The sequence below is a fragment of the Gossypium hirsutum genome, chromosome D11 (assembly GCF_007990345.1).
Source record: "Gossypium hirsutum isolate 1008001.06 chromosome D11, Gossypium_hirsutum_v2.1, whole genome shotgun sequence".
NCBI classification, from domain to species: Eukaryota; Viridiplantae; Streptophyta; class Magnoliopsida; order Malvales; family Malvaceae; genus Gossypium; species Gossypium hirsutum.
Genome location: NC_053447.1, coordinates 6,443,505 through 6,468,379, shown reverse-complemented (window position 1 = coordinate 6,468,379; position 24,875 = coordinate 6,443,505). Strand labels below are relative to the sequence as shown.

The window sequence follows — 24,875 nt, the reverse complement described above, 5'->3', positions numbered from 1 at the left end:
TTCAATTAGAATAGTTTCCAGATAAATAGACCTCGTACCTCTTTCCCATGTTAGCTTATTATTATTATTATTATAAATATTTGGTCTTTAAAATAGAAAAGAAAATATGTATATAAAAGGAAGGTAGAAACTCTTAAAGTCTATGAATTATATTAAAAGCTAACATTTGGGTTTAACTAATTAGGAGCTTCAATTTTAGAGCCCATGTGAAGCTTTTCAAGAAATGTGACCACAAACTTGCGGAGAAAACAGAAAGGGAAAAACTCAAAAATTGCATTATATTTATATATAAAAATAATTAAAATTCTGTCAACAACAAAAGAAAGAATGTATTAAATATATATATAATTAATTATTAAAAAGATTATAAATATTTTCCCTCCTAAACGGTTTTGCCTGCGGCATCAAGGAAGGTTTCAATGTCATTTGAATACAGACCAGAATCTGCATAGCTGTTAAAAAAGAACCGCGTTGAGAATATTTTAATTCATTCTGAATACGGCACCGTTTCACTTGCCAGCCAATTTCAGTTGATATAACTTTTCAGTCGCTCATCACTTTACATATACACCCCCTTCGTTCTTTTGTACTTAAGGAATTTTTGGAATACGACAAGGGTAAAACCGGAACAACGTTGAGTATAAAATCACTATCCCCGCTTCTCTGATTTTCATATCGTTGAAGAAGCAAAGCTCCTCTCTTCTTGCTCTTCATTTTCCTCTGAATTCTTTGTCTCTATTTAAAAAAAGCAATTTTTTTGAGGTAAATTGTTGCAAATTATTCTATTTTTATTTTCCTTTGATGTTCTCTTCGTTGATTTGAGTTGAGTTAGCTAGTAGTGTTTTTCTTGCGTCTTGTTCTGCTTCGAAGAATGGACTCTTTTATTTTTTTTGAGTTGTTGGTTCTTGATCTGAGTTTCCATTTGGCAAGATTCATATTTTCCTACTCTTTTGACATTGGTTTTCCATGAATTAAAATCGGTACTTTTTGTCTTTGTTAGTTGATGTTGCTCTGTTTGTTAACTGGCTCAAATTTTGCCTCTTCTTGAGAGGTTGTTCTTGATCTGAGTCTCTATTTGACTAGATTCAAAATCACTTTCTTTTCTATCATTTTTTTCATGAAGTAAAGCAAATAGTTCTCAATTTTGTAAAATAAGCTGGTCTTGATTGGTTTGACCAAACAGATCTGTTTGTCAAAATGTCATTCGTGGTTGATCTGTAAATTATCTTAATATTTTGGTTAAGGAATTTGAATGGGAACTTTGAATCACAGCTAATTTCTATGGATCTGAATTGAATTCTGCTGATTTCATTAGTTCCCCTTTAAAGTTCCGGATCTGGTTTTTTCTTTTTTCTGATCTGTTTGTCAAAATGTAACTTGAGATAGTTGTCGGTTCTTCAGTGGCTTGGTCAGATCTGATGGTATATTCTTCTCTGGTTATTGTTTTATATGTTATGCTTCAGTAGTAGTTAATTGTCTAAGAGAATCACGTAGCATTATCAGAGCTTAGCCTAGTTTTCATGTTTAAAGAAGCATTTGGAAAGGTGATAGTGAGATACTATAACACTTGCTTATGAGATATATTGTTTTCTGATGACCACATTACATAGCTTAGTTCCGTGTCTATACACAACTTGTCATTTGGGTCTTATTGTTTTCAAAATGAAATTAGTTGTTAAGTGTCTTCTAGGTTTATGATTCGGTTTGTGCGGCTTTTGGGTAGATCGAGGAATGGTTTTCACCATTATGGTATTTGAATATTTGCTTCTTCTTTTTCAGGTGGTAAGTGTACAAAAACAAAATGAAGATCTGTTGCATTGGAGCTGGTTATGTTGGTGGGCCTACAATGGCTGTGATCGCGCTTAAATGTCCGGATATTGAAGTGGCTGTCGTTGATATCTCTGTACCTAGGATCGCTGCCTGGAACAGTGACCAGCTCCCTATCTATGAGCCTGGTCTTGATGGTGTTGTGAAGGAGTGTCGTGGCAGAAACCTTTTCTTCAGCACTGATGTAGAGAAACATGTGCGTGAGGCTGATATAGTCTTTGTTTCTGTCAACACTCCCACCAAGACTCGGGGGCTCGGAGCTGGCAAAGCTGCAGACCTTACATATTGGGAAAGTGCTGCCCGCATGATCGCGGACGTATCGAAATCTGACAAGATTGTTGTTGAGAAATCAACAGTCCCTGTCAAAACTGCTGAGGCAATTGAAAAGATTCTCACCCACAACAGCAAGGGAATCAAATTCCAAATCCTTTCGAACCCTGAATTTCTTGCTGAGGGAACTGCAATTCAAGATCTTTTTAACCCTGATCGTGTTCTTATCGGAGGCCGGGAAACCCCAGAAGGCAATAAGGCTGTCCAAGCATTGAAGGAGGTTTATGCTCATTGGGTTCCTGAGGAGAGAATTCTTACCACCAATCTTTGGTCTGCAGAGCTTTCCAAGCTTGCTGCCAATGCTTTCTTGGCTCAGAGGATCTCATCCGTGAATGCCATGTCTGCTCTTTGTGAGGCAACCGGGGCTGATGTTACGCAGGTCTCTTATGCTGTTGGTAAGGACACAAGGATTGGACCCAAATTTTTGAATGCTAGTGTCGGTTTTGGTGGATCCTGCTTCCAGAAGGATATTCTAAATCTGGTTTACATCTGCGAGTGCAATGGCCTTCCCGAGGTGGCAGAGTATTGGAAGCAAGTCATTAAGATCAATGACTATCAGAAAAACCGATTTGTTAATCGTGTTGTTTCCTCGATGTTTAACACCGTTTCAAACAAGAAGATTGCTATCTTAGGGTTCGCCTTTAAGAAGGATACCGGTGACACTAGGGAGACCCCTGCCATCGATGTATGCAAAGGACTCTTGGGAGACAAAGCTCGGTTGAGCATATATGACCCGCAGGTGACCGAAGACCAGGTCCAACGGGATCTTTCCATGAACAAGTTTGACTGGGACCATCCTCTTCACTTGCAACCCATGAGTCCCACGACTGTTAAGCAAGTCAGCTGGGTGTGGGATGCTTATGAGGCAACCAAAGATGCCCATGGAATTTGCATTCTGACCGAGTGGGACGAATTCAAGAAACTCGACTTCAAGAGGATATACGACAACATGCAAAAGCCGGCTTTTGTTTTCGATGGAAGGAACATCGTGAACGCGGATGAGCTGAGGGAGATTGGTTTCATAGTGTACTCAATTGGTAAGCCACTGGATCCATGGCTCAAGGACATGCCCGCAGTAGCATAAATGTCAATCGATTACAGATGGAGTCCGGGTCAGTTTGATTCATACCTATTGATTTTTGTTTTTGATGAAGAGTTGTGTTGTACCTTGTTTTTCCCCCAGCCACAGCATAATTGGAATTTTACCATCATAATGAAGATTTAAAAGGCTCTGCGTTGTGCCTTTAATTCTTGTCGTCTGTTAGGAAACTTATATTGAGTTCGATCAGAACTTGTGTCATTTGTAGAATGTTGAAATTTCATAAACGATTTGTCTCTTTAATGGAATACCTTTTTTATTCTCAAAAAGGCAGTGCATGCATGCATGAATGATCACAAAATGGAATTGTTGAAGGTTCCAAATTACATGCTTTTAGGGAACAGTTGAATATTATATGACAACTAAGCTTCATTTGGCATTCATCGACTACAACGTGATCAGACCAGCACGTAGGCCTCAAAACTATCAACCTTAAACCATTAAAATTTAGCCCTAAGTTTTTATATATCTTTACGCTTTAAAATTATTAAAAGAATTTATTATTTTAAATTAATTTGCACTACAGGTGATTCAATTACTGTTTTTTTTTATACTTAACTATGAGACGTTTAAGATGGTCAAGTAAATTTTGTTTCCTCACGAAATTATGTAAAGTTACAAAATGATCACTTAATTATTTAATTTTATTTTTTTAGTCACTCAACTATCTTAAATTTTTGGGTGTTTCTATTTTTACATTAAGGACAAAAAAATTGAATAATTAAACAATCATTTTGTAACTTTACATAGTTGCGTGATTAAAAAATCATAATTGGGTTACCTCTTATATAGTTTACCCTTACTTTTACAAAGTAATAAATATAATTTATAATGAACTTTTCAAAATAAATTTAGAGAAAGGCTTAAATAAAAAAATTGATCTTGAACTATATTAATTTTCTCGTTTAAGTATCTAAATTATTTTTTAATAAAAATCAAAATTGGTGAAAGAAAAAATAAAAAGAAAATAAATAAAATATCATATGTTTGTTAAGAATTTTTTTTAACAAAATTATAATTTATGTATTACTTTTAATAAAAATAATTTAAGTACATAAATAAAATATATATAATTTAGGAACTAATTTTTATTTAATCCTTAAAAAATAATTATAACCTAAGGATTTTAACTTACAATACATTAATTTTTAATCATTAATCTTGATATCACAATCAAAGCTGCATTTATCTTTGGCATAAAATTTTATATAATTTTTTCATTCACGATTTAAATATTTACTAATAATTCCACCACCCAAACATGAATGGCCTTTGGAAAACGCAACATTTGTCTCTATTAGCATAATTGATTGAAGAGCCAACGTGCTTCGCATACATTATACATCATTATCATATTTATAGAATGCCATTGGAGTGACACGTGTCATAATATTTTTAGTTAATTCTTCAAGTATAGCTGTTATTTCATATTATATATTTCTAATTTTTTTATCTCAATTTAGTATTTAAAGTATATTTAAGTTATGTTTTGTGGTTAATTTTTAATTGATGTTATAAAAAAAATGTTTTAGCTATTTTGACCAATGAAAAATTACCATATAACATGTTATGATAAATAAAAAAAATACCACGTGGTCTTCTTTTATAAAAAAATTATCTATTTTATAATCAAATTATATGCCTTAAAAATTATAAAAAATAAAAATAAAAATGTAAAAATTCAAAAAATACATATAAAAGGAATTATAATATATAAACTTTAAAATAAACATGAAATAACTATATAAAAAAATTAAAAAAAACTAAAAATTGTTTAATGTTTTATCTTTTTGACTTAAAAATATATTTATTAAATTAAATTAATAAAAATGAAAAATATTTTTAAATTAAATTATTTTCCCACGTTCTCCAATTCTCTCTCCTCTTTCATCTTCTTCCCCACTTTTTCTTCTTCCTTTCTCCATCTTTTTACACAATAGAAAAAAAAAATCACCATTGCTAAAATTCTTTTTCATCACCACATAAACGTATCCATATCATAACTAACGATACACCCAAAAATAAAAGTAAAAGCATGAAAAGTCATAAATCTAATGTTGAGTACAATCAATTTGGATTAAATTGTGCATTATTTGATTGATGTAAATGGCGAACGGGACACTTATAAAGGGGAAGAACTTAACAAAAACTGTAGATAACCAACGGTGAAAAATACTCAAATTTGGAGTTGAAGTTTTGAAATTGGTTTATAGGTTTAGAAAAATCTAATATTCTTTTAAGAAAAATGAATGTCGAAAACAAAAAGAGAAAATCGAAAATAAAATAATGGTGAAATTTGAACTTAAACAGCCACTAGCAAATGACAACTAACAGTGGATCAGGTGGCCGGTGGTGGTTATCTACAGGAAATTTCAATGTTGAGTTTGAAACTATTAAGAATATTGATTTAAAAAAATAATTGATGCTATACAAGTTTTTTTAGGAAATTGATACTATAATAATTTTAGATTATATATACTTCTAATTTTTTTTATTTTTATTTAAAAATGACACATGGCCCTTTATTATTGGCTAAAATAGCCACAGATTTTTTTAACGTCAATTAAAAATTGGACCAAAAACATAGTATAAACATACTTTAAGTATTAAATTGGGAAAATAATTTAGATGTTAAAGTGAGAAAATAATAATATCTTAGGGACCAAATCGAGAATTAAGACTTACAATTATATAATAATGGAAAATTTTTAATTTTAGATTAAATTTTCTAATTTTTCTATTTAATTTTATACTTTAAATGACTTATTAAGCCTTCTAATTTAAAAAAAAAGAGTCATTTTAGTTATTTATTTAATTTTTTTATCCTTTTAACTTTTAAATACATTTTGTTTATCGAATCACCTCAAAATAGATAGAAAAGTTGACACAAATTAACTTTGCTAACTTGGCAGACACGTGAATGCTATATTAGAAATTAATTAAAATTTTAAATATAAAAAATTCAAAAAAAATAAAAATTATAAAATTATAAAAATATTTTTTAATATAAAAAAAATTAATTACTAACGTGACAAACATATAAATTTTTACGTGGATGCTACATTAATAAAATTAACCGATGATTACTTTATTGTGATGATTTAACAATCAATCAACGTTCAACAACTAAAATTAATTGTAGAGCTTTATTTTAGCCAAAGACAAATGCAAGATTTAAAAAAAAAAAATCAAGTAATTCTTCGTGTGGTCTCCGTATGAAAAAGAATTTCTATAAATACCTATTAAGCGTTAGATGTTAAAATGCACCCATCCAACGGCCACCAATACACACATGAATCGCTCTATGAAAAACAGCGAAAGCAGACGGTAATTTGCGTCCTCTTATTTCTTCCGGTCCGCGGCAGCATCTTCATCTCCCCTTACCCTTAAAAGAACAGGTTAGCTATTTATTTTGAACCTAAAAAACAAACAAGAAAAAGGAAAAAAAAAGCCTATATATGTTTTAATTGGTTCAGTTTTCTGGGATTTTGTTGTTTTCTATTTTCATCCTTTATTTTTGAAGGGTTTCCCATTTCCTAGCATTCGAAGCTTAGTTTATAATTTTTATTGTATTTAGAGGATTCATGGAATATAAGCATGAGAATTAAAAGACTAGCAGATAATTTATTTGACAGGATTGAGAAAATAAAATGGAATAAGAGCCTGTTAGTGGAGGTAAAGAAATGGCCGACTCATATGTGGCATTGGAGGAGGAAGGTGATGGTTGTTGTGTGGTTGAAGAGAACGAGAATCCCATGGTTTTATATGACTTTAGAAAGGAGGATGAACATTTGAATCTCGAGTTTTCTCAACATGTAGTTGGTGGGGTAGTAGAGCCTACGTTAGATATGGAGTTTATTTCGGAGGATGATGCTAGGAATTTTTACAATGCATACGCTAAGCAGACGGGTTTTAGTAACGTGTGAATTCTTATTATCGATCAAAGAAAGATAATTTGATTATATCTAGAGAATTTTGTTGTTCCAAAGAAGGGTTTCGTCGGGATAAACATTCTAGAAAAACTGATTCAGGAGACATACAAAGAGGAGACGTGCTCGGCCTATTACAAGGGAGGGTTGCAAGGCTTTAATGACTGTCAGGAAACGGGAGAATGGAAAGTGGTATGTAGCTAAGTTAGAGAAAAATCATAACCATGAGCTTGTGATTCCGGCAATGAGGCATTTCCTTCGGTCGCATAAGGAAGAGGATGATCCAAAGAAAAGTTTGAATGGCACTATCGGTTCCATGGGAGTGGGTTTGAATGCTTCTGTAAATGTGTTGCCCGAAGACTATAACAGTTTTGGTAAATTGGGATTTGCTGCACAGAATAATGTTAACTTTATCAGAAGAGGAAGATTAAGCAATTTTGGGGTAGATGCTCAAAGTTTGCTGGCATTCGTTAAGGTTGTGCAAACTAGTGATCCTGCATTTTATTATGCTATTCAGGTTGATGATGAAGATCGTCTAAGTAGTGTTTTTTGGGTAGACACAAGATCAAGAATTGCTTATAATTGTTTCTCCGATGTTATATCTTTTGACACCACTTACCAAGTGAATCAATATAAAATGCCATTCGCACCTTTCATTGGAGTAAATCATCATAGACAGTCAGTGTTGTTTGGTTGTGCGTTACTAGCAGATGAAACTGAATCTACATTCATCTGGCTTTTCACGACTTGGCTTGAGGCAATGTCTGGGCGTCAACCAGGCCTAATTATGACCGATTATGATTCTGCCATTAGTAGAGCAGTTGAAAGTGTTTTCCCGAAGTCGAGGCATCGGTATTGCAAGCGGCACATCCTGAGCAAAATGCCGAAGGCAATAGGGCATGTATTTAGTTCTCTCCCAAAGACTTTTCAAGTGGAGTTCGAGAAATGCATTAACAATAGTGAGACTCCTGAAGAATTTGAATCTGCTTGGCAGTTGCTGCTTGATAAGTGCAGTCTTAGAGGAAATGAATGGCTTCAATCCCTTTATAATGATCGCAAGTTATGGGTATCAACATATGTGAGGGACACATTCTTTGCTGGCATGTATTCGATCCAGCCAAGCAAAAGTGTTATCTCTCTATTTGATGGCTATGTAAATGCCGGGACTGCCTTACAAGATTTAGCAGAGCAGTATGAACGGGCTCTTGATGGTCGGTATGAGAAGGAAGTGAGAGCGGAATTTGAAACTTTTTACACTAAACCAGTTCTGAAAACACCACTTCCTATGGAAAAACAAGCGGCTGAAGTTTATATGAGAAAGTTGTTCTTGGTTTTCCAGGATGAAATTTATGAATCTCTTGTTCTTGCTGTGAAATCAAGTCTAGATGATGGATTATCAAAGACATTTGAGGTAGCAAGATTTGATGAAGAACATAAAGTTTATCGGGTAGGAATAAATATAGCTGATCAGATTGCTAGTTGTAGTTGCAAGATGTTCGAGTTTGAAGGGATCCTTTGCAGACATGTAATCGCCGTGTGCAAAGCAACTAATATCTTCCTGCTTCCTCAACATTATATTCTAAAGCGATGGACTAAAAATGCAAAGGAGGAGGCCAAGTTCGATGCATTACCATCTGTTGAGATACATGACAATTCTCGGAAGGGGAAGAAACAGTACAATCTTTTGTACCAGGAAGCCATAAAGTGTGCAGAAGAGGGGATGGCATCTGATCACAGTTTCAATGTAGCATTGAATGCCTTGAGGGAGGCTAGAATTAAAATTGTTAGTGCTAAGAAAAACGCAATCAATGTTCAGAAACTTGAGACTGCGTCCAGCACCCACTATACGGATGATAAAACCACATAGATAGTTCATCGCAATTAATCACTCCTGCAGATCATCAGCAAGATAAAATGAGAGATTCCTGAGCAGAAAAATATGCATCAAAACTGTTATCAAGCAGAGCACTAACTCTTAAGTGCCTTGGACATGAAAGTCATCATTACTAGTGGTTGAAGGATGCAAGAGGAAGCGCTTCGATGGTTAATATGGAAAGATTTGATGTATTATAAAAACCCAACACAATCCCTGGTATCAAATGAAGATGCAGTAAATAGTTTGCAGTGATTTTATATTCTGAATCAAAGAGATAATGTCAAAGTTGTAAATAATTTGCCTTAATCAACTTCATTTTTATCTTTGACTATGTTGAGATTTGAGATATTGAACTAAATTGTGTTTCTTGATTATTAATTAATAAAACATGTTCTTAAAGAAGAAACGAATGTGAGATTAGCTAAAGGTGCTAGGAGTAGGTATGATGGTTATGGATGGGTTGAATCGTGAATAAGTTTTGTTTATTATATTCACAACTATATAAGAATTGGGTGATAGTTGAATTGATAATAATCAAATAGATTTAGGTTCTAAAATAATTTTATTTTCAATTTTTATTGATTTATTATATAAAAAGATAAAAATATCCTCGTACAAGTATAACTTAATTTGTATATGAAAGAATATTTTATTATATATATTATAATTAGAATTAACTATAATTAATTCAATGCGAAACATAATTCAACTTGAATAAATTTTGAAAAAAGAATACGTGTAATTTATATATATAAATTCGGGTGTAAGCCCGAAGTGTGTTAAAAGGAGGAGATATGGGTAATTTTAGGCATTGTGTCTAAAAAATCGAGTTATTTAAAAAAAAATCGAATGTAAGTACTCAATTTTTTATTTTAAAAGATAACTTATAATATTAATATTTACGTAGAGGTTTACTTTCTTATTGTACTCTCACTACTTTCACTTCTATGCCGATTCCTTTATGAAAATCTTGAAATATTAATTACTATATATAGAAGCATAAATTTCCAGACAAAGAAAAGGGTGTAGTTCTAGCAGAAAAACCATACTTAATGAATGGGCAATCTCTGGTCTTGTCCAAAGGCAAACAATGCAAGTCTCTCTTAAAACACTACATTGCCGCTAAATCCCTCACCAAAACGACCCAACTCCATGCCTTAATCATAACGTCAGGCCTCCTTAGCCCCCATCTCTGCTCAGACCTTTCTTGTTCATATGCTTGTTGCGGCCACATCGACACTGCTCGCAAACTGTTCGATGAAATACCTCATCCAACCTTGTTTCCATATAACATGATGTTGAAAATGTACACAAAGAATGGGTTCTATTTGGAAACACTAAATTTGTTTCTTGAGATGGTTAACTTGGGGAAATGCATGGCAGACAATTATACGTACCCTTTTGTTTTTAAGGCTATCGGGGAAGAGAAGTTGGTTGATTTCGGTAGGGTGGTTCATGGGAGAGTTTTGATGGGTGGTTTTGAAAAGGACAGTTTTGTGATGAATTCTTTGTTGGCAATGTATATGAATTGCGGGAAGAAAGAGGAAGGAGGGAAAGTTTTTGATTCTATGTTGAAGCCTAATGTGGTTTCATGGAATTCGATGATTAGTGGGTACTTCAAAAATGGACGCGCCAAGGAAGCTTTGGAAATTTTTAATAAGATGGTGGATGATGAGGTGGTCGTGGATTGTGCTACTGTTGTTTCGGTTTTGCCTGTTTGTGGATTTTTGAAGGAATTGGAGGTTGGGAGAAGGGTTCATGAGTTGGTGAAAGAGAAGGGTTGGGAGAAGGAAGTAGTAGTGAGGAATGCGTTAGTGGATATGTTCGCAAAATGTGGGAGTATGGAGGAAGCAAGGTTGGTTTTTGATGGAATGGTTCAAAGGGATGTGGTGACTTGGACTTCTTTGATCAATGTGTATATTTCGAATGGTGATTTAAGAGCTGCATTGAGACTTTGTTTCTTGATGGTGCTTGAAGGTGTGAAACCTAATTCGGTTACCCTTGCATCTCTTCTTTCGGCTTGTGGGGAGTCGAACAATTTAATGGATGGTAGGTGTCTGCATGGTTGGGCAATAAGGCAAAAACTTGAGGCTGATGTTATGGTGGAGACTTCATTGATCGATATGTATGCTAAATGCAATCGATTTGACCTTAGCTTCCAAGTTTTCAAGAGAACTTCAAAAAGGAAAACGGTTCCATGGAATGCAATTCTCGCCGGTTGCATTCATAATAGACTTGGAAATGAAGCAATAATACTTTTCAAAGAAATGCTGATAGAAGGGATGAAACCTGATGGTGCTACCTTGAAGAGTTTTCTACCTGCATATGCCATCCATGCAGATTTACAGCAAGCAATGAACATGCATTCTTATTTGGTAAGGTCTGGATTATTGTCAAACAGTGAAATTGCCACCGCGGTAGTTGATATATATTCAAAATGCGGCCATTTAGAATCTGCTTACAAGATCTTTAGTGGGATACCTGACAAGAAAAAGGACATTTATCTGTGGAGTGTAATAATAGCTGGTTTTGGAGCACATGGACATGGTGAGATAGCTGTTTCGCTTTTCAAAGAGATGGTTCGAGCCGGGGTAAAGCCTAATGAAGTTACTTTCACTTCTGTGCTGCATGCTTGCAGCCATGCTGGTTTGGTGGATGAGGGTTTGGATTTGTTTAAATTCATGCTTATAAACCACCAAATAAGTCCGGCAGATGATCATTATACTTGCATTGTCGACCTTCTTGGCCGTTCTGGTAGACTGGATGAGGCTTATGATATCATTAGAACAATGCCGTACACACCTAGTCATGCCGTTTGGGGTGCATTGCTTGGTGCTTGTGTAATACACGAGAATGCTGAGTTGGGGGAGAAAGCTGCAAAGCGGCTTTTCGAACTGGAGCCAGAGAACACCGGGAATTATGTATTGATGGCAAAAATTTATTCTGCAGTTGGGAGGTGGAAAGATGCAGAAAATATGAGACGTATAATAAATGACATTGGATTGCGGAAAGCACCAGCTCACAGTTTGATTCAGGTAAGAAATATGTGAAAGTTTGTACAAGGATAATTATTTTGAATGACTAAAATCCTCAGCTTGAATTTAGACTCATGAATTGGAAGCTCATATCCTATGCCAAAAGGTCATTGTTTAAATTATGCAATTAAGAAATATCACGTGGAAGCCTTTTCTTTTTTTCAGTCCAAAATGGAGGCGAAACTTAATCAGGAAAATCCAGTTATCTATGTTACTCGGGCTCAGATAGAAGTGTTGGATATAGATACGTCATATATTTATAGGTTTCTAAAAGGTCATGGTCATATTCATATTCATGTACTCGTGTCCAAAAGATGTATTGAACATGAGCATCGGACATGATAAATTTGCATTCATCCGTATGTTGTTTCAGTATGATGAGATTGAAGGATTTTATTGTATATATTTTAGTTGTGTTATTTGGAATCAAGTATGAGTGTCAAATGTAAATATGTTCATTATGATTTTGTTTTTCAAGTATTTAAGTTCAAAACCATTTTTCTTAAATATCAAGTATGTTTCGAACCCAAGATGTTTAATATTATTAATCTTGATTCAATATATTTTTATTAATATTTATTTATTTTTTAAATTTAAAATCCACTACTCACATTTAAAATTTAAAAATCATTTATCTCTTACTTACAGCTTAATAGAATTAGATTCAATTTCTTTTCAGTTGACATATAGAAAAAGTTGGTATCACTAAGTTGGCAAAAAAAAAAATCTAATTAAGAAAATAGGGCAAATAACCAAAAAAGGCCGTTTTTTTTCAAAATTTATCGAAATGGGCCGGTTTTTTTAATTATTTACCGGAATGGGCTATTTTCCGCGAAATCGCGTCCACGTCAGCGCGATGTCAGGGTACGCGCAGGAAATCACGTCCACGTCAGAGCGATTTGCTGACGTGGAAGGAAATCGTGCCCTCTAGAACGCGATTTGCTGACGTGGCATGAACAGTGTGTTTTTAGCTTGGAAAACTTTGAAAGGCCATAACTTTTGGCTCGGTTGTTCGATGATATAAGACAATTTTGTAAAAAAAGATCCGGTGTTTACTTCAAATAAATGAGGAAAATAACGATTTGAATGTTTCAAAATTCAATTTTAAACCGAAAAAATCAAAATTTAGGGGCAAAAAAAGATCTTTTTCGAACAACCGAGCCAAAAGTTATGACCTTTCAAAGTTTTCCAAGCTAAAAACACACTGTTCATGCCACGTCAGCAAATCGCGTCCTAGGGGGCGCGATTTCCTTCCACATCAGCAAATCGCGCTGACGTGGACGCGATGTCTGACACGTACCCTAACATCGCGCTGACGTGGACGCGATTTCGCAAAAAATGGCCTATTCCGGTAAATAATCAAAAAGTCGGCCCATTTCGATAAATTTTTTTAAAAAAGGGCTTTTATTAGTGATTCTCTCAAGAAAATAACACCCACATATAATAAAATGTCTCTAAATTTAGCTCATAAACTAAACTAAGGAGAAAAACTTCTAAATTTAGCACTAAAGATTGTTGCTTTACTCCCTTTTCAGAGGTCAAACTCATCCCCACATTTCTCTCACTTGACTCCTCAAAATCAAAATGAAAAATCAATTTCTCTTTCTTTTCATTTTCATTTTTATTTTCAAAATTATTCCCTTGATGAATCATTTTCTTAAAAATATTAATAATTATTTTCATAAAAAAAATATTAATTTATATTTCTAAAGAAAATAGATTTTGATGAATTGATTCACCAACGCAAAAGCTCTATTGGAACCAAAAGGAAAAAGGAAAAGGGAAAAAAAACCTATTTTCTAAGGGGAAAAAGAACAATACTTCCTCTTTGTTTTTCGTTTATTTTTTTTTATTCTTATCCTTTCCTTCTTGATCCAATGGGAAAGCAAAATCTAACAATGGTTAAGATTCAATAATTAAAATCCAGATTTCAATAATATCTAAGTATGATTCTTAAAAGCCCAATGCATTGGATATCTTTGTTAGAGGAACCAACAAAGAAAGGGAGAGTTTAAAAGAAAACCCAGATCAAGAAATCAAAGCTTGAATCAGGAGGCAAAGAAGAAGAAAAGGGTTGGATCTGATGGTGGTTGGGGTTGGATTGGGTGTGAAGAGGATTATTAAAGAGAAAGACTGTGAAGGAGCAGCAGCTGGTTTTGATAACATTAAGAAAGACGATGTGTTTTTGGATAGAGTAGAGAAGAATTGTTTATATGTGGTGAGGCTGCATAGAGAAGGATGCAGCTTCACATCTCGCCTAGCATGAGAAGTATAACGATATCAAGCAACAATGGGTTTACTGACTTAATGAAGATCAAAGTGGCAGCTAGACATATTTCATATAGGACCCTTTTCCATACCATTCTCATCGTCGCATTCTTGTTGCCTTTTGTCTTCATTCTTACTGCTCTTGTTACCCTTGAAGGTGCCAACAAGTGCTCCTCATTTGGTACCCTTTCCTTTAATCTCCTGTTTCTTTTTTCTTTTCTTTTTGATCTTGATTAGGTTTCATTTGGTTTTTCTTTATGCATTTGATGGGATAGGAGCTGATTTGATGGGCTTTCTTTTGTTATCACTCTCGGATGTTATCTGTTTGGCTTTTCTTGGGATCTTAATTGTCCGATTCTTACTGTCTTCATGTGTATTTGATTATGCATTTGACATTGGTTCATGTCAATCTAATTTAGCGTGTGTATGAAGCTAATTGGATACTGACTACTGCGTTGGTTCTTTTGATATATTCATGTCTTCTTTTATTTCTTGGAATTATCTTGATCCCTATTTGTTGACGTGGGCGGTCTTGCTTTTATTTCATTTGGCTGATATCGTTGATGCTTCGATTTATGGGATTCCTACCTGCCTGATTTAGTGTGTGGATGGAGCTAAGTCGTTAATCTGTTGGTTGATTTTAGATTACTCATGGATTAGGAAATGTGGGTTAGTATTTTGCAGTGTATGTTGATGATAAATTTGTATACTTTAGTGCTGAAAGAAAAGGTTGTTTGTGAATAAGATCCACATATAATTGCTACTGAGTTTCTTGGACTTAACTTTACTGGTTGATCTGTATCTTAGGTTAGTGCAGTTGATTTGTTAATAAAAAATGTCTTGGATATCTGATTAATGAATCGGATAAATTATGCAGATAGTTCTGAAAGTTCAAAAGCATTTTATTGCTTTGTGGTCTCAATATATATCACTACTTTTCAAATGTTTATAATTCAGTTGGAGTTGCATTCCAGGTTAACAGTGAAGCTTTTTCTTGAATTCTTATTTGTTCTTCTTTTTTGTTTTATCACTATATGAATTCTTTTCCAGTTGATTTACACAAATTAGCATCAGTGAAATTCTAGGTTTTAAACATTTTATTTCTTTGGAATAGGTCAACTTTGGACTAGATTGTAAAAGAAAAGGTTTATTTATCTATTTAACCTTTAAATTTCTTGAGCACCTATTTTCTTGATGGAAAGACCTTGGAAATTGTTCAGAACTGGTTAATCCAAACTTATATAATAATGTCCTCATTGATATTTGAAATTGATTGCTTATAACTCGCGGTTTTTATTTTTTTATTTTTTTAATTCGTGTTATTTGATTTTTCTGGTCATTTCATTTTAGTGTTTATATCAATAAAATTTGACTATGATCATTTAAGAACTTGGTCAGCCTTTCTTGTTGGATTCGTAGTTATCTAACTAGATCAGTATAGCGTTTTACTGTTTATAATGTTGTCTTTGAGTCCATGAGTTCTCATCTTGTTCTACTATGCCCAGATTGTTTTGGTAGGCGGTTCGGACCGAGGTTTCTAGGGAGAGTTGATGATTCAGGAGTAAGTATCCCATTCTCTCCATACAAGAACTGCTTTTTTTGGGGGGATTTTTCGTATGGTCAACAATTTGTCGTTGCTTTTAACTTGAGTTGTACTTTATGGTGATAATGATGGTTCCGCAGAAACTAGTCAGGGACTTTTATAAGATCTTCAATCAAGTAATCACTGAGGAAATCCCTGATGGTCTAAAGCTTCCAGATTCATTTAGTCAACTTGTTGCTGAACTGAAGAACAACCAGTACGATGCAAAGACCTTTGCATTCTCGTTAAGAGCAATGGTATTGTCATGCTACATAAAGATAGTTACTTTGAATTTACTTTATTCTTCTTTGGTATGTATTAACATGTTGAGGGTTTATAGATTCATTATGGATTCTAAGTTTCTCATATTGTTTAAGCTTGGTAAATTTTCTAATTAGTCCTTTTTTTTACACAGATGGAGAAACTTGAAAGGGAAATTAGGGAATCTAAAGTTTCAGAGCTGATGAATAGGCACTTTGCTGCAAGTTCTATTCCAAAAGGCATCCATTGTTTTTCTTTGCGTTTAACTGATGAATACTCTTCCAATGCTTATGCGCGCAGACAACTACCTTCTCCTGAGCTCCTCCCTGTGCTTTCTAACAACTCTTACCATCACTTTGTCTTGTCTACGGACAACATACTAGCTGCATCGGTAGTTGTTACTTCTGTTGTCCGGTCATCACTAGAACCTGAAAAGGTCGTCTTCCATGTCATCACTGACAAGAAAACTTATGCGGGTATGCATTCTTGGTTTGCACTAAATCCCGTAGCATCTATCATAGTTGAAGTGAAAGGCATTCACCAGTTTGATTGGTTAACTAGAGAGAATGTTCCAGTGCTTGAAGCTATAGAGAGCCATCATGACTTCAGAAATTACTATCATGGCAATCATATTGCAGGGGCAAATCTCTCTAATACTACTCCTCAATCATTCGCTTCAAAATTGCAGGCTAGAAGTCCAAAGTACATATCCTTACTCAACCATCTTAGGATATATTTACCTGAGGTAATTAGATGTGGCTATAACAATTTCTTTCTTATCCTACATGGACAATTTCATCTTTCCTCCTAAAACATCTGTTCTGATTGTTTGTTTTGAACAGCTCTTTCCAGACCTTGACAAAGTAGTTTTTTTAGATGACGATGTTGTGATTCAGCGTGATTTGTCTCCACTTTGGGAGATTGATCTACAAGGAAAGGTTAATGGAGCTATAGAAACCTGTAAAGGTGAAGACGAGTGGGTGATGTCAAAATATTTCAAAAACTACTTTAATTTTTCTCATCCCCTTATAGCTAAGCATTTGGATCCTGATGAATGTGCATGGGCTTATGGAATGAATATATTTGATCTACGTGCTTGGAGAAAAACAAATATAAGAGAAACATATCATTTCTGGCTGAAAGAGGTAACTTATCACTTACCGAGCTTATCGACTATCTCCATAATTTAACCTTTCCCTTTCCTTCTGGACATTACTCATGATGGCTATCAATGTTGATTTATTTTGGGTACTGGAAATACAATATCTACTTAGTTGCAAGAGGGTTCTGATCTTTCCACATTTTGTAAGGGCATTGTTTCTATTATAATAAATTCCATTCGATTTTAAATACTGGTTTCTATTATTATACGTTGACTGGTATTTGGTTTCTTATAGTCAATTTTGTTTTACCGATTTACTCTGATTCTTGGTTTGTTTGTGACAGAACCTGAAGTCAAACTTGACCATGTGGAAACTTGGAACTCTACCTCCTGCTTTGATTGCATTTAAAGGCCGTGTTCATCCAATTGACCCATCATGGCATATGCTTGGCTTGGGGTATCAGCGTAAGACCAACATCGAGAATGTCAAAAGAGCTGCAGTTATTCATTACAATGGCCAGTCAAAACCGTGGTTGGAGATTGGCTTTGACCATCTTCGGCCGTTTTGGACCAAGTATGTCAACTACTCCAATGATTTTGTTAGGAATTGCCACATTTTGGAATCGTAGTTAAAAGCGACCAGAGGACTTTAAGAAAAACGATAGACTTAGAAGAGATGCTGGCAAGCCGAGTGTCGTAAGTTTTATTGCAGCCTGAAAGTTCTCTCGAGGTTTATTTAAGAAGGTGAGATTAAAAATTGACCAAGAAGGTGATGACTTTTGACAACAGGATTTACCCTCATCAATCTTAGAACTTTTTTTAGGAAGGACTTGCATTATTAGCTTGGGTACGAAATTCGTTCTATCAGTTCATAACATAGCAAGCAATATTTTGTTTTTTTGGAGCCGGAAAAGGATTCTGATGTTACTCTTCCTGCAAAGTTATTGGCTTAATGCATATGTCGGAATAAGGTGCAAAATACACAAAGATTATAGAATGCTTCCACTGATTCGTTGATGTGGAAAGAGAATGGCTTAGGCAAGTTATTTGGCGAGGCAGGCTCCCACATCATCCTAGACTATTTTTCCCTTCCATATCTAAAAAAAAAAAAAAATCTTTTATTGGTTTGATTTTTTTTCTAAGCTTTGATTTTAAATATCTTGTTGATTTTAGAATTAGATCATAGAGAATTCTTTATTACAGCGCTCCCATGAGCTGGGGTTTGTTTTTAGGTTATTTATATGTATATAGTTCAGGAGAAATGTCTAGAACGTTGTGCATAAAAATTCTTTTCTTGTTCTTTTCCATGACATAACACCATGTTGCTTCATTACACCTATGTAACTATAACTAAACATGATCCGAAAAATGGCATGTTTTGATAAATTAATAATTAATTTAACTCTCAATCAAATATACTAATCAATTAAACCCTTGTCCTTTTAACACCAATGAGAAATTTAGAATTTTCGATTTTTAAAAATTATAGATTTAATAAAAAATTATAAAAAAAATAGAATTTTAAAATATTATGTGCCAATGATTAAAAATAATAAATATTCATTTATAAAAAAACAAAATGATTAAAATTTATAAAAGAAGAAAAGATGTTTGTTTTAGTTTAAAAAATTAATTATTTTAAGTAATTTAATTAAAGTTAATTTAAGTTGGAGAAGATATTAAATATAGATGAGTCATGAGTGTATAATAATATTTTATTATATTGTTGTCTAAAAACTATACTTTTTTAACATCATCTTAATATAATTTATTCTCTAATAATATTTTATTATCGTTTTAATCACCAATATTTTTTCTTTTTAATATTTTCTCAAGAAATTACCCACCTAAAAGAAGGGAAAGAAAAAAAAAACTTTTTTTTTCATTTTTCACGTGGAATAATAAATGAATAACAAGATGATCAAACATCAAAATCCAACGGTTACAAGGTTACATGCAAAAACGTAGGTTTAGAGTTGACTCTTTTGTTTTTTGAAAAAAGAGAGGGTGAATTTTGTCCATTTCTATAGCTTTACGAGATCAAGGCAAGAATGGAAGCATTGACCATAGATTTAGAAAACTCCGAAACAGCCTCGTTTGTAGAGATTTATTATTATTTGATCTCTTCTTCTTTCTCTTTCTCGCTTTATTGATTTGATCTAATAGTGTTGTAATTATATCAATCAAAGCAGCCCAATCGGCTTTTCTTGTTCTTCTTTTTCTTCAAAGCTTCGATTTTCCAGCCAACAACAACCAACCCAGATCAGTTTTGGAATCAAGTAAGATAACCCAGCAAATTTTGTCTCTGCTTTAAGTATTTATTCGGTTTTGGAGTGACCAAGTTCTGGATTTTGGCTGGTTTTTTTTTTTCTCTATTTGCTTTACTTTTAATATTGGTGGATGATTACTTATTTTAATGTGTTTATAACTTGAACTGTTCTGTTCTTTCTCTTTCTTTCTTTCTTTTTTTTTTATATATTTTGGAGTAGATTAGATTCTATTTTTGGATTTACCCATTTTTTATTACATTTTTGAAACGGTTATTCAAATCTATACTCCTAAATTTGCTTCCTTTTATAGTTCGCCTGCATATATGTTTCTAACTTATCTGAGTGAAGTAAATTTTTTTTTAACTTGGTATAGTAGTTTTGGAATCAAAGAAGGGTTGCAAATGCTGGGGTTCAAATCTCGAACATGTTGAATACCACCTTTTGGTGTCTTTACAGCATACCAGATTGAGGTTTTTGTTTCCAGTAAAAGGAGAAAGGCCAAGTAAAGATCTTGGGGTGTTTGAATTTTTAAATTTAAGGTTTCTGGAGATGGCTGTTGTTCAAGATCAGTTGGAGATCAAGTTTAGGTTGACTGATGGATCAGATATTGGTCCTAAAACCTTTCCTGCTGCTACCAGTGTTGCAACCTTGAAGGAAAGTGTTCTTGCTCAATGGCCTAAAGGTTAGTTTAAAGTTTGATTAAATCCACAAATGTATTTATTTCATTCTTCCATATAGTTTGAACTAGAAAGATGGGGTCATGGTATTGATTTTCAATGTGTATTCAATTTGTTTGTATTGCTGGTTGAATATTCAAATATGGAAACTATGCAGGAAAATAGAATCATATGCTTTACTTCCTTCAGAATTAGGATAAAAATTCAATGCAGAGAAGCTAGAATCTGTTCTTTGATCAGTAAACTTTATTAGAAATGATAATTTCTTACTGCTGTATGAAATGCTTAATAATGAAATATAACATGCTACCAAATACGAACAAAGAATAGTTCGGGCCTTTTCCCGCTATAGCAAGGTTTAACTTTTTCTTTTTCTTACAAACTTGTTTCATTTCATGAGTATCAGTTTGTCACTGAATATTTCTCTTTCTTATCACTTAAACCAACATCTTGTACTGATTTTTGGTTTGCTTCATTGCATCATTGGTGTTTCTACTGGTAATGTATGTCTGTGTTGGATGCTGGGCTTTCAAACTTTGTTGAGTGATGAACATATGACTTGAGGCTCTTTTGTTGACAGTTCATAATTGAATTGCAAGCTGAGATAATCTTACTGAATTTTAAAGACTTATGCTGGTATATCGCAGTTCTGTTCGTTGATCCTGCTTTTCCATCCTGCACTCTCTCTCTTTCTCGATTCTTACTCTTAGGTGCTTTGCAACTTTTGTACATTGTCGGCTTATTGAGCTACAGTTACTTGGTCCAACTGACAGCGTAGTTTGAGCTAAATTCTATCATCTAGCTCTTCTTTTACCTTGCATTTCGCTTATCCAATGTCATACAAGATAGCATGTGGGAAGTCTTAGAATTTTTTTTTTCTGATTGAATGCCATTGAAATTTCTATTTATTCTCTTTTCAAATTCTGGTATATGACGAGCCTTCTCTGCTCTTTATTTTGCTTCAATCGTGTTAAAGTTGTTCCAAGCATGTAATCGTACTAGTTTAGTTTTGTGCAGAGAAGGAGAATGGTCCAAGGACAGTGAAAGATGTCAAGTTAATTAGTGCAGGAAAAATATTGGAGAACAACAAAACACTGGGGGAGTGCCAGAGCCCTCTTTGTGATATTCCCGGTGGGTTGACGACGATGCACGTTGTTGTTCAACCTCCTTCGGAGAAAGGTACAATTATAATCCGCGGAGTTCCAAAAATCATAATCTGAACTTTTTCTTGTAATGTTTGCATTGCTCCACTTTAGGCAGTTTTTAGCCATACATTACCAGCTACCAACTCGTGTTGCCCTTTTCCAAACTTAAATCCTTCTCAGTTGATGCTTTTTCCCCCTAATTAATATTTATATCTTTCTTTATCGAGCAGAAAAGAAGACAACAAATCAAGCAAAGCAGAATAAATGTGTTTGCGTCATATTATAATCCACAGCTCAACAATGGGATTACATCATTTTGAGGTGGTTTTTTTCAATTGACTGTTTCTTTCATAGCTAACATAAACCCTTTTGTTTTTGAACTAAGTTCCATTGGAAATTTTTCTGCAGATGAAAAGCACTTGAACTGGTATAGAAAATCAAGTTGGGGACTTTTCCGATTGATGAAGGCGGTCGACATCAGGCAGATTTTATCATATTGGTCATGTTTTTTTTCCTTCTCTTCTGGTTTATGTCTCATTTGTTTAGCCAATCACCGTCCATCCTCTTCATTCACTTCTTTCGTTTACATTAATTAGACTTTGCCATGAAGTTATTGAATCTCAGATTTTGTGTCCAAATTCATCTTCCGTTGTACAATATTGTTTTCTATCGTGTAATCGAATTCATATTGGCAGCCATACTTTTACCAATTATAAAGATTCATGGTGGCTCATAGTTTATATTACAGTTGCATATATATTGATGTTTTATAACTTGCTGGTGAAAATATAAATAACCTTCATTTTACTTGTATTTACAGGATTGACATGAAAAATAACACTAGATTTATAGCACACACTCATATTTCCTTATCTGATTTCCAACTATTTTCCTTTTGTTCTTTTTGGAGCCTAAACCCTATTTTGCAAATGCAACCAGTATTTCAGCCTGCCTTTTTTGCATTTAATTTTGATTCAACAGTACTCAAAGAAGGGAATCCAGAACTCTACTTTTTGATGTCTTAAAATTGTAAACATGTTGGACAAGTGTGAAATGGTATGCGGTAATGTATAAGCTTAGATATATAAGTTCATGCGGATTAAGGAGGCTGATATCATCGTTTCCGACCAGAGACTGTCTTCTTAACGGCACCGACAGACACTAAAAATTGATCGAGGGATGATAACGTCTTCATATCATCTGGTGGGAAGTAACTGGCTGCCTTCCCCATAAGTGATGTGAAGAGTAGAGAAAGTGAAGGCCGAGTCACATAACGCTCACCTAAAAGTTCATCAAGAAATGCAAATGCAGCTAATAGTTCGGCCCGGCCTGCTTTGATTGGACCTGCGAAATGTGCAGGGATTATCCTCTTGAATTTCCAGTCCCTTGCAATGCCATCGATCCAATCCCGAACCTGAATTTTTGAGAAGCATGAAAGATGGTTAAAATAATTTTACCCTAAATCAATTGCTTCGATGGAAACATAAACAACAAATAGGCCAGGGATTCTTCACAATGAAATGATCTCTTGGGGTTTATGCAGTAAGAAAATCAGTGTCCCAAATATATATTGTTTTATATGACACAGTCAGCAAAGGGAATATGTCCGACATGCGTATATTTCATTTATTTGAGCTTTTTCATGTATTTGGAGAGTCATATCTTTATACGCATATTTAGACATGCCTAAGACACAGACATGGATATAGGTATTTCAAGTAAAATAAAAGGTTAACATGGTTCTTACCTTTTCTGGAACTTTGCTGAAGACTAGTGTCTTTACGATTGGAGAAACAATTAACTTCTGAGACATCTGAGCAAAACTAGCATTTGGTTCCAAAAGATTCGAGGGACCGAGGAATAGTATCTGTAGAACCATTCTTTCCCACCCTGTGCCATGCATTAGTCTCGTTCAGTTTCTTACATGAACATATTCAAGTTACATCAATCTATTTGACACGAAAATCTAACCTTTCTGACGGTTTATTTCGTTGTCAACAACTGGTTCATCAAGAACTTTCTTCCCTTTGCTAAGAATCTTCACTGCCAATCCATTTTTTGCTGATTCTAGGAGGTACTCTTTGTTGATACACTCTGGCGGCTTTTTGGGAACATATATGACGGCATCTGTAACCAGAAGCGTTCTAGACTGTTTATGATAGAAAGCGACTTCTACATATGGTCCAATCCCTGAAATGGTTCAAGGAAATCGAGTTCGAACTTTGTACATCTTTAGATATATAGTTGAAGGCAGCTCATATTCAACTTTACTTACCAACTTCTGGGGAGCTTAGAACTTTTTGTTCAATTTCATTCGCCCATGGAGTAGATGGATCCTCGTTTTGCAGGATTTTGGCACGAAAAATCCCGAAAAATTCGAGGGGTAAATTTAAGGGCCAACTCCACTGCCTAGGTGCCACCCAAACTTGAGCCTTGGGAAATTTTCTAGAAAATGGGCCCACAAAAATCTTGTGCTCATAAGCAAATGTAGGCAGGACAATGTATTCTACTGGAGCTCCTAATTCCTTCACAAGCTGGAAAGGTAACAAGCAAATCCCTTGTTAGATGACGCATTACGAATTCTTAAAGAATAGAAATACTCGATGCATAGTTTAGAAATAGAGAGGAAAACTGAACCTCGATGCACTCCTTGGTTGGGGCAATAGGTGCATGGACCCATAGTCCCCCAGATTTGAGTTTGATAACTGTCATTCGAATGTTTGTTGACACACTGCTGAACCCTAAAGCTTGCTCTTGTTCGAACAGCCATATTGAGCCTTTCACAGCCTAACAAAGACATGGGGCAAAGTTGAAGGGCACAATTTCAATCTCTAATGACCTGACCAGAGCCCAGATATTCAATTAATTAAACTTCAAAAAATCACATTTGATTAATGAAGAAAAAACTGACCTCAGTCCTAGTAGTGCGCCTGTTAAGAAAAGGGCCAAGAGGAAAAGGAAAGCCAGTGATATTAAAGTAAAATCTGTCAGCGGAGCCACCACTGTCGCTTCCAGCTACGGTGGTTGTAGCACCAGAACTAGCTGAAGCAACCACCAAGCCGAAATTACAATCTTTTTTCTGGCTTTTCCTTGGTTTCAACTGTAAAGAAAAGGAATTGCCAACGAAACTCGAATTGGAATCTCTTAATGAAATCGGACTCTGAAAAACAGTTGATTTTGGAGAAGACACAGCAACGAGTGCCACCATTTTTTTTCCCCCTTTTTCTGGAATCTTTGTTTAGTTAATTTGGCAGTTTTTAACTTAAAAAAACAACAACAGCCAGAAAGTTCTTGCAAGGGGGACTAGGCAAGATCCCAAGGTTGTAATTACAGGACATGCTTCTGACACGTGGAGGTTCATTCTCCTACTTGGATTATATATATTATATGAGGATGGGAAATTTAACGAAACTTGAGTACCATTCAAGTTTAGACTCGGATTGATGGCTCATATTATTAAATAAGAAATTTATT

The 24,875-nt window shown here is 34.4% G+C and overlaps 6 protein-coding genes across 14 annotated transcripts; 5 read left to right on the top strand and 1 right to left on the bottom strand.

Moving 5' to 3' along the window:
* Positions 1–672: 672 nt before the first annotated feature.
* LOC107911831 (UDP-glucose 6-dehydrogenase 1) lies at positions 673–3,525 on the top strand. The gene is made up of 2 exons (NM_001327056.2): positions 673–762; positions 1,780–3,525. Exon 2 carries the CDS (start codon positions 1,802–1,804, stop codon positions 3,239–3,241), a length of 1,440 nt encoding a protein of 479 aa, NP_001313985.1. The 5' UTR covers positions 673–762; positions 1,780–1,801; the 3' UTR covers positions 3,242–3,525.
* A 2,969-nt stretch (positions 3,526–6,494) lies between these two features.
* LOC107911829 (protein FAR1-RELATED SEQUENCE 5) lies at positions 6,495–9,419 on the top strand. 2 transcript variants are annotated; one of them, XM_016839778.2, is made up of 2 exons: positions 6,495–6,654; positions 6,876–9,419. In XM_016839778.2, the coding sequence occupies exon 2, from the start codon at positions 7,346–7,348 to the stop codon at positions 9,050–9,052; it is 1,707 nt and encodes a 568-aa protein (XP_016695267.1). In that variant the 5' UTR covers positions 6,495–6,654; positions 6,876–7,345; the 3' UTR covers positions 9,053–9,419. The 2 variants fall into 2 exon arrangements, with proteins under 2 accessions (XP_016695267.1, XP_016695268.1); XM_016839779.2 differs by having other exon boundaries at positions 6,504–6,654; positions 6,892–9,419.
* Positions 9,420–9,951: 532 nt separating this feature from the next.
* LOC107911828 (pentatricopeptide repeat-containing protein At5g39350) lies at positions 9,952–12,526 on the top strand. Of its 2 annotated transcripts, XM_016839776.2 has the most exons (2): positions 9,952–12,096; positions 12,262–12,526. In XM_016839776.2, exons 1-2 carry the CDS (start codon positions 10,114–10,116, stop codon positions 12,436–12,438), a joined length of 2,160 nt encoding a protein of 719 aa, XP_016695265.2. In that variant the 5' UTR covers positions 9,952–10,113; the 3' UTR covers positions 12,439–12,526. The 2 variants fall into 2 exon arrangements, with proteins under 2 accessions (XP_016695265.2, XP_016695266.2); XM_016839777.2 differs by having other exon boundaries at positions 9,954–12,526.
* A 1,281-nt stretch (positions 12,527–13,807) lies between these two features.
* Positions 13,808–18,577, top strand: LOC107911827 (probable galacturonosyltransferase 13). 6 transcript variants are annotated; one of them, XM_016839775.2, is made up of 7 exons: positions 13,808–14,545; positions 15,870–15,925; positions 16,048–16,203; positions 16,362–16,952; positions 17,050–17,352; positions 17,482–17,512; positions 17,654–17,795. In XM_016839775.2, coding segments are annotated over exons 1-7 (1,350 nt in total). In that variant the 5' UTR covers positions 13,808–14,334; the 3' UTR covers positions 17,656–17,795. The 6 variants fall into 6 exon arrangements, 5 of the variants coding, with proteins under 5 accessions (XP_016695264.2, XP_040961685.1, XP_040961684.1 ...); XM_041105751.1 differs by lacking the exon at positions 17,482–17,512 and having other exon boundaries at positions 13,811–14,521; positions 16,362–16,683; positions 16,846–16,952; positions 17,654–18,577; XM_041105750.1 differs by lacking the exon at positions 17,482–17,512 and having other exon boundaries at positions 13,813–14,545; positions 16,362–16,683; positions 16,846–16,952; positions 17,654–18,577.
* Positions 18,578–19,254: 677 nt separating this feature from the next.
* On the top strand, positions 19,255–22,141 carry LOC107911825 (membrane-anchored ubiquitin-fold protein 2). 2 transcript variants are annotated; one of them, XM_016839772.2, is made up of 5 exons: positions 19,255–19,588; positions 19,956–20,261; positions 21,274–21,435; positions 21,632–21,722; positions 21,810–22,141. In XM_016839772.2, the coding sequence occupies exons 2-4, from the start codon at positions 20,129–20,131 to the stop codon at positions 21,685–21,687; spliced, it is 351 nt and encodes a 116-aa protein (XP_016695261.2). In that variant the 5' UTR covers positions 19,255–19,588; positions 19,956–20,128; the 3' UTR covers positions 21,688–21,722; positions 21,810–22,141. The 2 variants fall into 2 exon arrangements, with proteins under 2 accessions (XP_016695261.2, XP_016695259.2); XM_016839770.2 differs by having other exon boundaries at positions 19,260–19,588; positions 19,953–20,261.
* A 201-nt stretch (positions 22,142–22,342) lies between these two features.
* LOC107911826 (uncharacterized) lies at positions 22,343–24,808 on the bottom strand. Its single transcript, XM_041105749.1, has 6 exons — positions 24,313–24,808; positions 24,039–24,188; positions 23,677–23,935; positions 23,373–23,591; positions 23,149–23,291; positions 22,343–22,815 (listed from the first exon to the last, which is right to left on the bottom strand). The coding sequence occupies exons 1-6, from the start codon at positions 24,607–24,609 to the stop codon at positions 22,516–22,518; spliced, it is 1,368 nt and encodes a 455-aa protein (XP_040961683.1). The 5' UTR covers positions 24,610–24,808; the 3' UTR covers positions 22,343–22,515.
* Between the last annotated feature and the right edge of the window lie 67 nt (positions 24,809–24,875).